The sequence below is a fragment of the Amphiura filiformis genome, chromosome 12, assembly GCF_039555335.1.
Source record: "Amphiura filiformis chromosome 12, Afil_fr2py, whole genome shotgun sequence".
In the NCBI taxonomy this organism is placed as follows: Eukaryota; Metazoa; Echinodermata; class Ophiuroidea; order Amphilepidida; family Amphiuridae; genus Amphiura; species Amphiura filiformis.
Window position 1 is genome coordinate 50,347,425 of NC_092639.1, and position 18,045 is coordinate 50,365,469.

General features: G+C 36.8%; 1 protein-coding gene across 1 annotated transcript; it reads right to left on the minus strand.

Annotated features, from left to right (window-relative positions):
- Positions 1-1,143: 1,143 nt before the first annotated feature.
- Positions 1,144-15,295, minus strand: LOC140166886 (adenosine deaminase-like). The gene is made up of 11 exons (XM_072190373.1): positions 15,212-15,295; positions 12,535-12,587; positions 11,965-12,026; positions 11,292-11,414; positions 9,491-9,605; positions 8,696-8,702; positions 7,572-7,690; positions 7,150-7,293; positions 6,317-6,414; positions 5,282-5,411; positions 1,144-1,557 (listed from the first exon to the last, which is right to left on the minus strand). Exons 2-11 carry the CDS (start codon positions 12,559-12,561, stop codon positions 1,474-1,476), a joined length of 909 nt encoding a protein of 302 aa, XP_072046474.1. The 5' UTR covers positions 12,562-12,587; positions 15,212-15,295; the 3' UTR covers positions 1,144-1,473.
- Positions 15,296-18,045: the final 2,750 nt, after the last annotated feature.

An 18,045-nucleotide genomic window follows, 5' to 3' on the forward strand; every position in this document is an offset into this window, starting at 1 on the left:
AAATCAAAGATTGGAAATAGCATTATTACTGTACTTGCTGCTTTCAGGACCCGATAGCATCGGACTTTTCACAATTAGATTACAAATAAATCTCACAACTTGATGGATCAATTACATTTAATAGTAAAATATTATGGCTCATATCATATTTTGTCGGGTTCATCACATAGTGGAGTGCGTTTTGGAGAAAAACGAGTTTGAAAAGAATGCTGATTAATAACATGGTTGTGTTGTTGCACTAATTTTGAATTCACTGTATGAACACTGTCCATAAGTTTTCAAAGCACAATCTTGTACTATTTTTACTTCACACTAAATGATCACAAGGTTATAGGCCTACGTCAGTATGCGAAACGGAACATGCCGTAAACATAGTATAAATTGCAGCACAAATTCTCTTGGCGGCTTACATTAATTCGAGAAATTATGGTGTATAGGGGTTATAATAGGGTTTTTTTCTACATTATTTTATCAAAATGTTTTATTGGGCTTAAGTTATTTATCGTGCTTAAACATGCTAAAAGAAGATTCGCATGGCAATTCTGGTCAAGGTGTAATCAGTATGAAGCTTACCAACCCGGTAAGACCCCTATGGGCGAACCCTACCCCTATCCTGATACGCTATAAGCAGCTACTGACTTTTTACTTGTTTGTTACACTGTAAAATATTGCCGTTATTTTACGGTACTTTCCCGTAAACGTTACGTTTATTTACCATAACATTGAATTACTACTTCACGGAGAATTGGCATGTTAGTACCGTTAGCTTGTATTTGTTTATTTTTTGTGAGTGTAAATTGTTGCATCATCCAATGTTTTAAATGGTAAATAGCCGTATTGTCCTGACAGATTGTGTTTAAATGCTATTTCGTATAATGTACAGTGTAAAGTTACGGCAACAACGGTAATTTTAACGGTTAAATGTTGACAACTGGGAAAACATACGTGTATTCTACCGTATTTTATACAGGATTATGGGCATTCTACCGTACTTTTACGGTAATATACCATAGATAGGCCTATACTAATTATACGGTGGAAATACTTGTAAATTCGTCGTTTTTATGGCAGAATGCTGGCAACTATAGTTACCATGTATTTTACAGTAAAAATTAGTCAAATTTTTACAGTGTAGGTAAAAATAGTCACTTCGTTTTGATATTTAATACCGCGCATGAAAACAAAACAATGGATGAAAACAAGAATAATATAATACATAAAACATCATAACAATTAACATCAAATAACGTCCAAAATTAACATGATTAGGCAAAGCAAAATTAATACAGTTACTGATTGAAAGCAATATTGAACAAATGTTGTTTAAACAGTTTCTTGAAAAATCAATTGAAATGGCGGGTTTGATTATGTTCATGTAATGCGCTCCATAGTTTTGTTCCATAACAAGAAAACGATCTGTCTGCAAAGGTTGAATTCTTGGTCTTGTGCTCAATGAGTATGAAAGAGGCATGACTATATTTGGAATTTTTGAAGGTCCTTCAGTAATTCTTGTTTGTCGTGTTGCGGAAGGAAACTACTTTTAGCGGCATTCAACATCTGTAAAAGAACATCAGAAAACAACAACCAAAATAAAAACAATAGTCAACACAATAGTGAAATCTGTCTGACTTTGTAGCGTACTTTATAGAGTAGAGTATGCAAAAATGTGTTCAAATAATGGTCTGGGGAAATGGCAATTCTGCCAATCGATATTGATGACTCAACACAAGCAACCCAGGCTGACATTTGTAATAATGCACTCACAAGAGCAGCTCCTATGAGTTTTCGCACGGGTAACCGAGACAATGGAATTAGTTCCATGTCCAGGTAGGGGACTTCATCCTTGAACGGGATTTGAACCTGGCAACCCTGGGTATCTTAGTCGCAGTGTTGGTTAATGTCAGAATATCATCGTTGTGCTAGCAAACACAGACCATTTTGGACAGCATTCGCTTAAGGTTAGAAAAGGTTGCCACAAAACGTTTAAATGTCGGGTTATAAACTGCGCCCAGAAAGTATTCTTACATTAGAAACAAAATCATAATTTTAAAACTAAACCATATTTGGGTAAATTTATTTTTTAATAGATATTTTGTCAACACTTAGATAACAATATGTTAGAATATTTGCAGTAAGGTAACAAAAAATGTTTTTGAATGTTATGAAAATGTTTTATACCCTTTACAGTAATCCCGCACATTATGACATCCCATTGAATCCCATGTGACCTCCAGAAGTAAAGTCACAAGCATTTGATCAGACGAAGGTTCAGTTTTTAAAAAAAGGTTTTTGCAAAAATATTTGACAATAACATTTTAAAAATATTGTTGTTGTGTGTTTTCATAAGACGAGTCTTTAAAGTAATAACAATTGAAAAACAGATGTAAATTGTTAACAAAATCAGTTTTTTTTTTTACTTAGACATGTGGACTAATCCACTTTTCCGGGACACTGACTTCCGGTTGTGTGTAGTCTCATTGCTAGTTTTCAAAAGTGGTTCATATACGTGACTTAGGAAATAAGTGCCTTCTACTCTATTCATGATCTTTATCCCCCTCATACTGGTCACCATCGCTTCCCGTACTTCTCTAAACTTTCTGACATGCTCCCTGTCAAGTAAGTATCTTGGGTCCTGCCAACTGACCACGTGATTTGCCCTTGCAACATGATCAGATATGGGTGATTTAGGGAGGGGTCATTAGTTACGCCGGGAAGGATTAAAGGATAGAGAACATGAATTTTTATTATTAGCTGCAGGGGGGAACACGAACGTCCTTTTTCAGCAAAGACCCCTTTTTCATGATTTTTAACATGATTTCTAAATTGTCGATTCGCGCGCATTTCTTCGTGCAAACTTCGGCCAAAACTTTTTCAGTGAATGTCCCTTTCTTCATGTTCTTAAGTCTAGCGAGGATGGAAGTTAACTTATAGCCTACTTATAGTATACTTTTCGGTAGGGTCAGCATTCAGTTTTTTCGTCTCTCAGCATTTCATGAACCTTCTCTTTATAATTTACTTTGTCTAAGACTACAGTTGACCTACCCTTGTTTGCGCCCATAATCAAGTTAGAATCATCTTTCTTGAGGGTAGTAATGGCAAAGAGGACAAAGGAGGATAAAGACCATGAATAGATAAGAGGAAGGCACTTATTTCCTAAGTCACGTATATGACCCACTTTTGAAGACTGGAAATGAGACCACACACAACCGGAGGTCATTTTCCTAGGAAAGTGAATCAGATGCTCACACTTTGGTTGTTGTTTTTTTTGTTTTTGTTTTTTTATCCGTAACTTGACTTCATTGTTTTTTTATGTTTCTGTGTTTGTTTGTTTTTTCATTTTTACAAGAAATCACACAAAAAGAGAATTACATTGCAATCACACACACACAAAAATCACAAAAGATCACCTTTTACCAAAAAATAAACCCACACAAAAAAAACACCAATGATACCATCCAGTAAGAATGCTCACCCCTGATGAAGTCCTCCGATGAGACGGACGAAATATTAAGTAAGTAAAAACTTGCTAGTTTTGTCAAGATCACTCTATTCACCAAATGTAAACACTTTTAGCAGATACGAATCGTTTTAAAAACTAAGAATTTCTGACAATGCTTTAGTGGGTTACTTGTATGGAGGTAATATAACATTTTGTGCACTCTCTAAACATGCTAAATGAAAAAGAGTGAAAAACTCAATCCCCAGTGATTCACTTATAAAACCACTCAAAAATAGTGAAATGTGTGTCTATTAAAACTTTCAAACCACACCAATAAGAGTGAAAAACACTCTAAAATAGTGAATTTCAACACGTTCAAGGAGTTAAATGAAGGAGAGCACATTTTTAGAGTTGTCCTTCATTTAACTCATTGAAAGAGTTCAAATTCACTCTTTTTAGATTTGTTTTAATGTTCAAAAACACATTTCACTCTTTTTGAGTGGTTTACAAGTGAATCTCAATCTTTTACATTTAGAGAATATGTCTTCTAATTCTGACGATACTTAGTCACCACGTTTAGTTACGTCCAATAGCGCTATCGGTAGCTGTCGGTGTCCCTGTATATAAAGTATCGATGGCTCTTTCCACCGATAGTACTATAGGACTACACGTGGTATTAGTAGATTAGGGGCCTACATGTATGGATATTGTGATGTGCCCTGAGTAATTTAATTTAATTATTTAGCTTTGTTTACAAGCTGAAAGTATTTCAAACCCCCTTGTACTTGCAAGAGTTGGTGTGGAAAGTCATTTTGGGATTCCCCCAAATTATTGTAAACAAAGTCAGATGTATATTTGGAACTTGGAAATCCCCAGTTCAGTGTATTGCACCATCGGAAAAAACCCAGGAAGTGATGTAATGAGAAAGGTTAATGTGTAGCCTATACTTAATCTTGGGAAATCCCAAGCTTGCATCATCTGTGAAGATGTGAATGAAGTGATGGTTTATTTTAAAATAGATGATGGGTTTTGCATGAGTGCTGGTATAAAAGCTGGAGGCTTGAGTTTGGACTTTACAGAATGTCATGGGAGATTGTAAAACTCCACATGTGTGTGTTGGTCTTTGTGCTTCAAAAAAGAAGTACATGTTAACCAGTTTACATAGCCAATAATTGAGCTATTTTTAATACAGCGACGAATGAGATTTCGAGTACACAAATGTGCTCTTCCTCATCACAGGATTAAAGTTCTTCTGTCGAATTGCCGGAGTTTGCTGGGTTTATGAAAACCACACATCTGTCAAATACAGCGGAGCAGTGTTAAAGAAGCCTGTTCCCTAGAGAAAGAGCGATTGGTGAAAGAAACACTATTTTTGGAGAAAGCAGCGCAAGGAGATAAAAATATTTAAAAAAGCAGCGCAAGGAGATATATTTTTGGAGAAAGCAGCGCAAGAAGATAAGTGATTAGAGAAAGCAGCATCATTTTCATGTGGGGATTTCATACGCAAGGATATTTATAAACGCAAGTATACAATGGACTTCGCTGATTTTCGCAGGACAAGTGAATAAGGATATATACATCAGTCGTTCAGAGCATTGCAAGAACTCTAGGATCACCAACAAGAAGACCGCTGGTTAAGTACTGATAGAATAAAACTCTGATTGTGTGATTTCATTGTATATGCAATTGTTGTTATATGTACCAATCATACTTTGTTTTCAATTAAAGACTAAGATTTTGTTAGCTTAATCAAACAGTGTATTTGTGTTGCGCATTCGTGTGACTTCGGGTAAAAGGTAATTTTGGCCTTGAGTCAGTACGACTCGTAACAATATAACTTACTGTTTTGTGTATGTCTTCTTCTGACATACCGAAGAACCGACGACCGATATTTAATTCATCATCCATTGTGTTGTTAAATAAAAGTGGATCATCGGTACTAAGCGAAAAATTCAAGTCGTCTTTATTGAACCTATAAAGGTGAAAATGTAAATGTAATAAATTAGTGCACCTATGGATCTGTGTGCGTCAATGTCCTTCAAAATCGTTTATTTTTGAGAACTAAGCTGTATGGCACTGTTTTGGTAGATTTTTATTTCAAAAGGGCCCGTTCTAAGGTAACGCTCTTTAAAAATGACAGGTCACAACAACACCAACATACCCATAATATACCCCTCCCACAAGGTCAGTATAGTATAGTCGATATACACACACACAACCCACACAAAGCCAGAATCACCTACTGTCAAGTGACTCAGTGTGCCTATTGGTGGATGTATTTTCAATAAAAATGTGCTCCATAGTGCAGTTACTGTTCATTTTCCTATACACAATCCACATTACTCTCACCATTGACGCGTGACCTTTACAAACAGTGTATGTTAGAGGTATATGCCATTGCCTAGTTAACGTCATTGTGTGAAAAATAACCGGCCAATATTGTTTGTACTCTCTGAAATTCTAGAAAATATAGTTTTGTAACATGTCCTAAATTACACGGAAAAACAGTGGCATGATCGACGGGAATTACGCACACTGAGAAATGTTTATGTCCTAAATGTTTAGCTAATTTAAATATTTGGAAATATTCGCACTTTGGTGTTTTAGTAAGGAAGGCATGCCTGCAAAATACCCTGTGTAAATCGAATGCAACTCTTAGTTGCATTCCTATTTTCCACTAGGTCTCACACAGCTCTTATGATGCTATGCACTCGACTGTGTAGTATAACACACACTGCGTACTAGGCTAGACTCGCTGTGCTGGAAATATCTGTGGAAACTGTGCGTAGATGTATTTTAAGAGAATCGTTTTTGTAGTCAAATCGTTTCATATGCACCCAAACCCTTTCACCTCTACCACACTATATTTGTACATACCTGACTGCTGGATGCTTGGTAAAATCTGGATCAATTGACCCTGTCATTTTACCCGAGGTAGGACAGACCTCTATGTGCACGCCACTTGATTGGACTAACTGGGCATAGAAATGCAAACGAGAACATTATCAACTACAGATAATAAAATAATACACACTAATACTATAGGGCTTATTGATGATTTAAATGTTTCAGCATTGCTTAATTAGTCCTAACCGGATAGGGATTATCAGTTGTTTCCACTCTCAGCAACATTCATGTAGAGTTTGTCTTCCCTCCAATGGACCAAAGACCCCCATGGCTCATTTAATTAATTCAAAATGTACAAAGGAAAGAGTGCAAGGCTGAATTTAATATCCATATAATCATGTAAGTTAAAGGTAAAAGGTAAAGATTCATGCCTGTATTTTACAGGCCGGAGTGTTCATGTTCATCTCTCTTTTGAGTCACTTAGGGCCAGACTCGTCCGTGAATGATGTAGTTGTTGTTGTTGGGGTGGGGGTGGGGGGTGGGGGGGGGGGCAAATCTTCCCGCACGAGTCTGTTTGACTTCCCAGCATAAGCATATACCCATTTATACACATTGGTGGAGAGACCCAACAGAGGTTAAAGAACCTTGTCTAAGGGCACAACACGCTAGCACCACAGCGGAGGTTCGAGCCCGCATGAACCTGTACCACTCGCCCATTGTGTGGTAAATTTCAATACTTCGATTCAATTGGACGAGAGCGAATACATAATTATAATAATTGCCGTATTGCACAGTTCGGAGTTAAGGACTGAGTAATACGGGCTAGTTGAAGATTAGCACATGTTATCATAGATCTCTATTACCTTATAAATTTGTTCATCTTTCACCGCAGCATAACCATGACCTATCCGCTCTACCTTCATTTGTTCAATAGCTTCTCTGATATTCTCTGGAGGTCCAAATTCACCGGCGTGGGCAGTCCTGTGTATACCGCACTTGTAAGCCTCCTGGGTTGGTAAACGAAAGAGATTTTAATATCGTTTGGTATTGTTGTTAGAACCATAATAGGCTTTAATTGTTATGTTAGGTATTGTGGCATTTAATTGAAGTAATATTATTAATATTACCCAAATCCAAAACTGTCGGCAAGGTGTACCAATTCAATAGATTGACCCGGAGATTGATAAATACAACCTTATGGAACTTGAGGATGGGATGGCAAACGACGGTCGACCTCCAGGGCCCTGCTGGTCCAGAACAGGTCGACTAGTTTCTGCCCACATACCTGGTATGCAGCTATGTGTCTTTGGTCCATTGGTACAGCTTCATTAGCTGCAAGATCTATTCCTGCTACTAGCTTATCTTGGAATTCCTGTGCAAGACGTACGCAATCCATTGACCACTCTGCAATTAAACAATTTAAATATTCCAATGTAAGTTCATACGTGCTGGTGATAAACAATTTCTAGAAGTTTAAACTGACTTTCAGCACCAAAATACACTAACCTTGAATTTTCGATATGTGACACAAATCCTCATCAGAAGAAGTCCTAAGATGTTGTGATGGACTTCACTTTTGTTGACCAGCCGCAAACCCTCTGCTGTCGCAGAGCTTAAAACAGACTCTCGCCACAATATTGACTGGGAATCCAAAAAGGTATTAGCCAAGGATGATAGAGAGTATCCCATTTAGTGCAGGTGGCCATCCAGATCAAGAAGTTATAGCCAGAACTAAATCGCGATAAAGGACTTGAATTAGCAGGCGGTGGTGGAAGCGATATCGTCATTTTTGACGTCGCCATTGGATTAACACATAATCATGAAATCTTCACAAACAATTCTAAATTTGTTATGTGGTGTCAAAACAAAATTATCTTACTCTAAAACCGTTGGGGTACGACAATGTACTACACTGTAAGTATGTTGTTTTTCAATTTATAACTGCTAACCGTGTATTTTGAATGGGGCTGTCAGCCTTGTATTTTCGCCAGCCTCGAACGTCACGTGTTGCGTGACCTATGCCGCCTGGGAATGGCCAATCTTATACAACGCCCTCATTCGATCAAAAGTCGCCAATGGTCAACAATAAGGCAAGTCCATCACAACATATACATCTCGGGACTTCTTCTGATGCGGATGTGTGTCACACATCGAAAATTCAAGGTTAGTGAATTTTGTGCTGAAAGTCAGTTTAAACTTTTAAAATTTAAATATTGGTTTGTTTGTTTACTTTAAAAGTCATTACGGGTGTAAAATAGGATGAAGCAAGTACTCAACTGAGGTTAAAAAGTATTCGTAAATATAAAAAAATCGTATATACCATTAATGTTTTTTATTGTATCAGGTTTGCAAGATATCACTTTTTTCTGATTTAATCAATCCGTGAGTTTGACAGATATCGAATCTTACCGCAGTTCTGGTATTATTAGTAGTTGATACAATTACGCATTGAAAGTCGCCAAAGTTAAATACAAATTTGATTTCAAATGCACACCTATGATGTATTTAATTAACGATTGTTTCTCTTTTGGTTTATTTGGTAGAACTCAACTTAATCGTGCATAAAATAAGTGCATGATCTAGTAATTCTCGCGCATTTACCACAGTTATATATGCCATGCTAAACCTGATGGTAGGTGGCAATAACGTCTTCCTTTTATTTTTAGCAAGATATTCTGGCACACTTCTACCTACACAAATAAGGATACTGCACACAAGTATTTTATTGTGATTGAGATAGAAAGATTAATGTCAATTCTTAAACACTTGAGAACGTTCATGCAATCTTATTGGTTCTTACCCGTGTAATATAACACGTTATAAAACGGTTCGGTACGTGTGCTTCGACGCGATACGCGTTATTTGAACCAATCGGAGACGCATTTCAACAACGGGACTGATCGATTTTAAGCCCTAGGTAATTCCTTGTAAAATGTAGGATTTACTTTGATTAAAATGTGTAATCCTTTTTTTTTCTACTCTTATTTGAATTGAAGTGTTTAAGAATGAGAATAAAGGTATTGTTTTAGTCGCTGTGGTGCATCTATCGTCTCATATAACACGGGCGACATCATTTTTCTCTAAGGTACAGCGTATAGTTAGAATGGTTTGTGTAAATGTGTTGAAAAATTGAAAATTTCTGGTATGTATTAAGAAATTGCTTCAATGTACCCACAGTGGCCACAAAAGCCCATTTTATGGTACGTCCTTATCTGCCAAAAAGTGGGGTGAAAATCTGGCTTCAAAGTACACAACCCCTTCTTTGGCTTTGTCTTCGCATAGTTCATAGGCAATTCGCTCAAGAGCGTCCTTGTCGCCGCTACAGCATGAAGGGGTAAAATAAAATCGGGGTAAAAACAATTTGTTCACATTTAAAATTTGAACACCCATACAATCTGTTACATCTGATTCACCTTTTCGGTAAACCCATAAGCCTTTGCGAGTACACCTGAGAACTCGTCATTTGACGGCACACCGACTTGCAATGCGCAGTAACGATGTTCGATAAACAATGTGCGCATCGGCGCAGATCGGCGTGACGTCAAATGACGAGCTCCCAGGTGTACTCGCAAATTCTTATGTGATTTACCGAAAAGGTCAATTACGTCGGACACGTTCTGGTTTTTTATCGTCTTCTTTGGAATTATACATCCAGACATCTGTAGTGTTTTTCCTAGGTTACATGGGAAATTATGTCAAAGACCATTAAGTCCGATTGGTGCCTATTCACCATGACCTATTTTGGGAAGTTATCTTACAATGAAGCACACTAGATATGTTAACCATATGAATAAATATCTGGGAACAAGTTGAGACCAAATTCGGAATGTTTGAAAAACTAATGTAATGTTTTTCCTGCTACTTTGGTCATGTTCAAGATACGTTATTTACCATATATATATATTCAACTTTTACACGTTATTTTTTGCTACGCAGTAATTATCATTATCCTATACTTGACCATGATGTGTAATTTAAACAGAAAACGGCCCGTGTCTTCCATTTCTGGAGCCATTTTGCTAAAACGCGTTTGCCGACTAAATTTTCAACACCGTGCTCACAACCCGTAGGCTGTCGAACAAAATAGGTCACGAAGTTGCCGTCGTACTGGAAATAGGTGTATAGTTAAAACTATGACATGACAACAAATAATAATTACGGAAGTTTTGTTGTTAAATAAGCTAGCACCACAAAGTTTTGGTGGCTGTGTGATTTTTTTTATCCGCGAATAAGACTGCGGGCTATTGTTTGGAGTTGGTCTTTTACAAATCTTTGACTACAGCTTAGTAAATCACCATCAAAAAGGATGACTGGCTGCTGACATGATTTATGGAAGTGTCATCCAAATGTTTTGTTCTTCTGAACGGTTTATAAATGCGCTTTTATAAATACGCACGTGACCGCCTCCGCCCTGCCATAACAGCTTATAGACAGTAAGTGTCGAAGTGACCTTCTACATAGCGAGTGGTCTTCCTATACATTTGAATGCAAAGGCGGAACAACATGAGACTTCTGTGCAGCACAATTGTCTATTTTCTTCAACTTTGTGATTATATTTTAAACGTATCCGTCGTTGAATAATTTTTCCGTCGTCAAAATACTTTCAAAATGTTTTTTTTTAATAACATATTACAAATTCGGAATTGCAAAATGTGTAATAATTTTGCAATTCAATTAATACTTAAATTTGATGATATTTATCTACAGAGTTCCTATCCCTTTCTGTATAGTGGTCGATGAATGAGGATTTGTCACGCTTGCTGGTCTTGGTATGTCGTGCCCATGGGTCACGTGCGTATTTATAAAAGCGCGTTTATATTAAATATAACCGAAGTACACTGCTGAATAGCAGACACAAAATAATTGACCAAGTCTTACATAAGCTGCAAAGCACATTCAATGGGATTACAAATTCAAACGAAAACTAAATCCAACACTTGAATCAAACTAATGTATCTGTAAGGCTTCAAGCAAAATATGAAAATTTAAAATAAAGTGGTCTTACGCAATAATGGGCATGAAGAAAGAGAAGGATCCTAAAATGCGCTCCCAGTCTCCTATCTTGTCGACTGTCACAAGTTTACGCAGAGCTTCCTCATCTGGAGTCAAAATGCTAAGACCTCGCTTTCTGAAACACACCGTTTTATTGAAAGACAAAACATGTTTAAATAAGTTAAGACCTCTTTTACCGACACGAAAAATACGAGTTAACAAAAAAGTTAACATAACAATTTTATCCGCCTCTGACATGTCTAAAATGTACAGATATAGGCATTTATAAACCATATTTCTTTATTTTACCCCGGGTATTTTACATATAGACGAATCCAACGAGCCAAGTGATGGTTAGAATTTATTCGGCCATTACTGGGTCCATGGCGCACCAAACTGGTGTTATGACTGCCCAATTGGGTGGATTAAAGCCGATGTCGATGTTATGTTGTATTGTGTTGTAACCTTTCATTATTCTTTAGTCTACGTATAACATGGGCGATGGAATGCAGTTTAAAATTTCCGCCAAGGTCGCATCATTTCACATTGCAGGTGGAATAGATTCAAGGGGGACCCAGTTATGGCTGCCATAGAGATATAGGAATGCGTGAAATTGGATTCGTCTATTGATATATTTACGATTAGGTACTTGGAACCAATGATTTAGTTCTGTACCATTATCCTACCTTGCTATATCCAGTAGTGATGCCGGTCTCACTGCACCGTCTAGATGCAAATGAAGCTCCACCTGCTCCATACAAAGAATTCATTTATAGTCTGATCAGCTCGTAATAGGCGGGACTCATAACATCGTGGATTGATATAGAATGGCGAATACACAGCTGGGCGCAGCACCTACGCGAACTGTGATTTGCGTTTTGCGTGAATGACACGTGCTTTTGTGAATTTACGCGTGCGTAAGTTTGAACTCTATTGACTCGCGCATTAACAAAATCCGAATAATTCCCGCCTATTAAGAGCTGATCATAGTATACCTTTTTTCAATTATTTAAACATGTTCGTTAGTGATGAATGTCATTATTGGAATAAGTTGGAATTTCTTCAAGTGCAGATGAAAATCCGATATAATTTCCAAATCATGGTCAACCTGTGAAAGTTGGATCTATTTCCAATTTTATTTAGTTTTAGTTTTGGTGCTCTACTCATTTTATTTGATCGTTTGATCAATTTTTTCACAATTTTCTCTCATTTAAGGCACAATATTGATTACTGTGATGATACTATCGAAACTATACCTTTGGCATAATTTGTTTGGTGGCCATTATAACAAGCGATTCTCTGCGTAAGTCTATAATAAAAAGAAAGACGAAAGACAATTATTATTATTATTATTATTATTATTATTATTATTATTATTATTATTATTATTATTATTATTATTATTATTATTATTATTATTGTTGTTGTTGTTGTTGTTGTTGTTGTTGTTGTTGTTGTTGTTGTTGTTGTTATTATTATTATTATTAATGGTTCACCCGTAGCTGTTAGAGGTAGCTGTGAGAGTAACTGATAGAGCATCAGCAGCATGATAACTATGCTGTTTAACCCCGATGGCCTATATATGACCTTTGACCTCTGTTTGATGACCTTTGACCTTAAGACCTCAGTTTTATTTTATACATGCGTTTGAAATTTAGAAATCGCTTTAAGCTGCTTCATTTCTTCATGTTATCTACTTGAGGGAATTATTTACATTCCCCAGATGACCTTTGACCTCAAGGGGCCCTTCGAAAACTACCCGGTCTATCCTTATCTGAATTATTTTATCAAAACTACTTGACACCTCTTTTGGCAAAATCGAAGCACTTTGATGTTTTTACCCCCATAGAGGCAAAAACGGTACGTCCTAGATAGGTCAAACTATACATTTTCTGAATCCTTGTGACTAGAAGAATACATTGGAATGTTTTTAACCCAATGTGAGCAACTTTGAAATTTGACCCTGTGTAAAGTTCGATGAACTTTTCCCACCAAAAGCTACTCCGGTTCAATTGCTATCTTGCATTTTTATGTAGCCCATGATGTCAACTATCTCTCCCCCACCCCTACCCCACCCCACCCCAACTGGTACCAAACAGGCTCACACGCTATATGGGCCAAGGATGTTATGGATGGCAATGCTGGGTGCATGAAATGATTATGCAAGATTGGCAATAATTATGTGTGAGCTGTCCCTCCACCACCTCCCACCACACCATTCATCAGCGCCAGTGGCATAGGTCTAATTGTACATACATACTGGGGCAGGGGGAAGTTGATTCCCTGCCTCAAAATGCAGAGATTAACTTTTGCGATTTAGCATTTGGTCTGTTTTTGACCTGAATTAACCCAATTTTGTGGCTCATTTTAGCATTAGAGTTATAAATTTTCTCGCGCCTCTCACGCATCAGAAAATAACTACAATTACATTGTACAGCAGAGACACTAAAATCAATACCAGGGATCGATACACGTGAATGTGCTATGCACGATTTAATATTGAGACGATAAATCTCAAGATACCGGAGTAGAAAATGATGAATATCTCCTGTAATTTTTTTATTCTAAAGAAGCCATATTTTTTGCTTGTACTTGAATATATGTGTTGAAAGGATATGATAGTCGTTAGCTTGCGTATTGAGAAAGAACCGTGCGTATTGAGCTCAAAAACTGACAAAATTATGATTTTATATGTGCCGAACTATTATATAGCACAGCGTAGGCCACTCGTGGAGGCAGTCTAAAAGCAGATGACCTCATGGCATATATCATGCTCACTCACACACACAGAGTTCAGTCACCAGGCTATTGTCAATAGTCTTAGTTGGATGTCCCCCGGCCCATGATGCGTCTCAAAACTATTAAACAGGTCGGAACAAAATGTCCATGCGTGGCTGTGGATTCAACCTACCATGGCGATGTCTGCCATGAAGATATCGGGGCGATGACACTGTGCAACGGTGTATCGATACCAATACCTCTGACTGACATGATGTCAGGAAATAAGAATGTGGATGCGTGTAAACTTTCTTAAACTCAATGATACCAAAACCGAATTTCTCATCATCGGCTCAAAACATCAGAAATCTAAATCCATCATTAGTAACATTGTCATCGGAGAATCGCAAATTACACCATCTTGTGATGCACGAAATCTGGGTGTCATCTTTGATTCTGACATGTCTCATAAACTGCAAGTTGCGTCCACTCTCAAAGCCGCCTATCATCAAATCCGTAACATCGGCAAGATACGCAAATATCTCACAACAGAAGCAACTAAACTCAAAATACTGCCGCTCGCCTCATCACTCTCACAAAGAAACGTTCGCACGTCACTCCAATTCTAATTGACTTGCACTGGCTGCCTGTTGAACAACGCATTGAATTTATGATCCTCACTTTTGTTTTCAAATCACAAAACGGACTTGCACTATCATATATCGCCGATCTTCTGCACATTTATATACCTGGGCGTACTGGACTTCGTTCAGCCAATCTTCATCTTCTTCAGGAACCACGATCTAGCAACTCTTTTGGCGACCGTTCTTTTGTCATTTGTGGTCCTAAACTTTGGAACAATCTACCAATTCACATTAAAAACTGTATTACTTTGGACTCTTTTAAATCTTTGTTAAAAACACATCTGTTTAATATCGCTTTTGCTGATGACTTGTAGTGTAGAATGTTTATTATGGTATGTTGTGTATTTTCTGTATTTGCTCTGTTCATCTTGTTCCCCTTTGTGGTCATATTCCTGTTGTTGCGCAGTGAGCGGCTCTGACGGATACTTGCGCATTATAAATTTCCATATTATTATTATTATGATGTAGAGTGTAATGGATCACTGTTTCTAAACAATTCAATAATTCATATTGGCCTCATATAATGGCTAAAACATTTTGGAGATCAAAGATAAATTAATGAAAATCTTACTTGCTTTACGACACACAATAACTTGTCGCAACGAATGTTCCTTTTTTCCTTGTATGGCTGCCAATGTAATACATAATATAATATAATATAATATACGGAATATGTAGCAAAATGTCATTGATTGGATTTTTCCGCTCCAAAAAGTACCACACACACATGAACACAGTACGAACGATTTTGTTATGTTTCAAGTTCAGGTCCAAGGTCAAAGTAAAACTGGTGATCTGTATCATTCCCAAAATAGACAATGAGTAAAAACCTCGTATGACGCAAAAGACAATAATCATTCTATTGTATCTACCTTGAAACGATTTTGTCACAAGGTTGATGTGTTGTATAATGTAGTGGGGAAACGGGCAATATCTGATAATTGAACGCGGTTCATACGATTTGTTCTGTTTTATTGCAAAAAAAGATTTGTATTTTTAACTTGCCTCAGTATTTTTTTAAGGATATACACTCCCACGAACTAGCAAGACCAAGGACAAAATTACATTTTTACCCAAATTTAAGGGCTCAGATAGAAACGTGTGCACAATATTTTTGTGGGACCTGAGAGTACATCAGAATCAAACCAATTTCATTATGAATACGAGGAACATCCTCCTGATTTATATCTTTTGGTGCAAAAATCTTCAATATGAAAGGTCAACATTTTCAAATGATGATTGGCTTTTCCTAACAGCTACATACACTTTAAGTACATATCATTAGATTTAAGTTTACTTCGAGGACTTTTAAATATCAATTTTTAATATATATATAGGGATTGATTTTTTGTTATGGCTGAAAACTATCATTTGCGTCATAACTACAATGATTTACGCCGACAAGCAGATTTTAGCCGCCATCAATCATGTCATTTGTCACGAATATTTTCGATCGTGTGATTTTAATGTCGTGTTCCGACGTGATATCAAAAATCTCTGGCATTTTTTTCCACAAAATAAAGCCTTGATAAGGACTTGATTTTTGCAGGGTATTAGTTCATTAACGTACATCACAATGTTGTGAAAATCAAAATTGTGAAAAATATCGAGGTTGTCCGCCGCCGCAAATGTTGCGATATAGCAGATATCATCGCTCAACAACTTGCAATTGTCGTCATCTAATTTTCTGCTAGAAATAACAAGCGAATATTTGTCATCACTAACAATATAGATCTATAGAATGTACTTAAAAGCATTTGCTGCCCTGAGGTCTTGATATCATATCTCTTCGCATCCAAATTCAATTTCACAACAACTTGATAGATCAAGCAGACTTTAATAGTAAAATATCATCGCTTGTCAATTTGCAATTGTCGTTATATCATTTATGCCACTCTGCTTAAAATAACCACCGAAATTTGTCATCACTAATCTGATCTAACTTAAAAGATGACTTGTTTATAGAAACATAAAACTTATTTTATATCAATAGTTTAAGAACTGTGTAATGTGAAGTACAGCATGTCTGGCAATGCCGACTCAACCAGAACCAGAACCAGAACCAGACTCTGTGAACGACGCGCTGAAAATATACCAGCAAAAAAATTACCGTTTGAATTTGCCAATAAGCAAGAGAGGCACCTTCTTGTTGGTTTCTATAATATAGGATACCCATTGAAAATATTTGTATCTTGTACTGTGTGCTGCATAAGCCTGTAACACAGTGCACTATAACCGTGATAACAAGGGGGAGACAAGCAACTTTGGCAGGTCAACCAACAACAAAGGTCCGGGGTACTCAAGTCCAAATTTTGAATATTGATCAAACTGTTCAAATCAGCAGTTAGCAGCCTGGACAACCGATTCTTTTGTTATGCAAGGCTCACTCAGTCATTTAATGTGGCAATACAAACGATCGAATTTGGTGTTGAAATTTGAGTTACACCTTTTCAATGTAAAATTAATTTTCTCGGCCAAATGAAATGCAATCATTTTCATTTTTTCAGTAAATGTCAGGTCAAATTGATACTTATTTTTTTTTTTTTTTTTAGTGTTAAACTTAGGCGTGAGATTCAGTCATTTCGTGTAAGATTTTCGATTTTGATAGGCTTAAACTCTGCCCGCGAGCCTTTTCTTGGATCAACCTTTTAGCTTTTCAAAGTAATATAGTTCGCTAATGAAGGATTTTTCCCAACTTTCTAACGCACATCACCGTGAGCGATATATCATAGTTTTGTCAGAATTTACGTTTTGATTTCACCATTTTTTCACCGGCTGAAATTTTTTCAAAATCAACGCGTGAAATATAAGGTTTATAATACTAGCATTGTGGATCGATATCCCTGGGTTTAACAGGAATACCGGCATGATACAGTGTTGCCAGAACTTCAATATAGCAACGAAATTCCCAGGCCTAATAGCGCTCCTATACTGATCATGTTTATAGCACGATGAGGATATTTCATCATCACGTGAGTGATTCGGACCAATGTGTTGAAATTTGCTTCTCCTCAAAACAACTTTGCCCGAAGGCTTACATGCAATTGGGCAATATTTTTAACAAAACTTTCTTTTACAAAACATTATATTACGCTGTATGTTTTATGATCAAGCAAACTGTTTGGAACACACTTCCAAAGAAATAACCTTCGTAACGCCCCGGCGTAACGCCCCAGACTTTCGTTATTTAAATGCCAGAAATAGATTGTCCTTATAAGAACCATCAGAGATTGTGGCTTATAAGAACATTATCATTGTTAACTTAAACAGGTTTTTGTTTTTAAACATCTTTATAAATTGATTGTTTTTATGTTTGTTTGTAAATTTCGTGCTTTACGCGCTTTGAGTTCCTCATCAGAGATTGTGCCTTATAAGAACCATTCATTTTCATTGTTAACTTAAACA

Bases quoted from the DNA above. Each gene is read 5' to 3' on its own strand.
- LOC140166886 (XM_072190373.1), bottom strand. From the start codon at position 12,561: ATGGCCACCAAACAAATTATGCCAAAG. The intron at 11,415-11,964 runs GTAGGATAATGG...GGTGTGTTTCAG, and splicing joins TCACTACTGGATATAGCAAG to AAAGCGAGGTCTTAGCATTT. The intron at 9,606-11,291 runs GTAAGACCACTT...TTCATGCTGTAG, and splicing joins TTCTTCATGCCCATTATTGC to CGGCGACAAGGACGCTCTTG.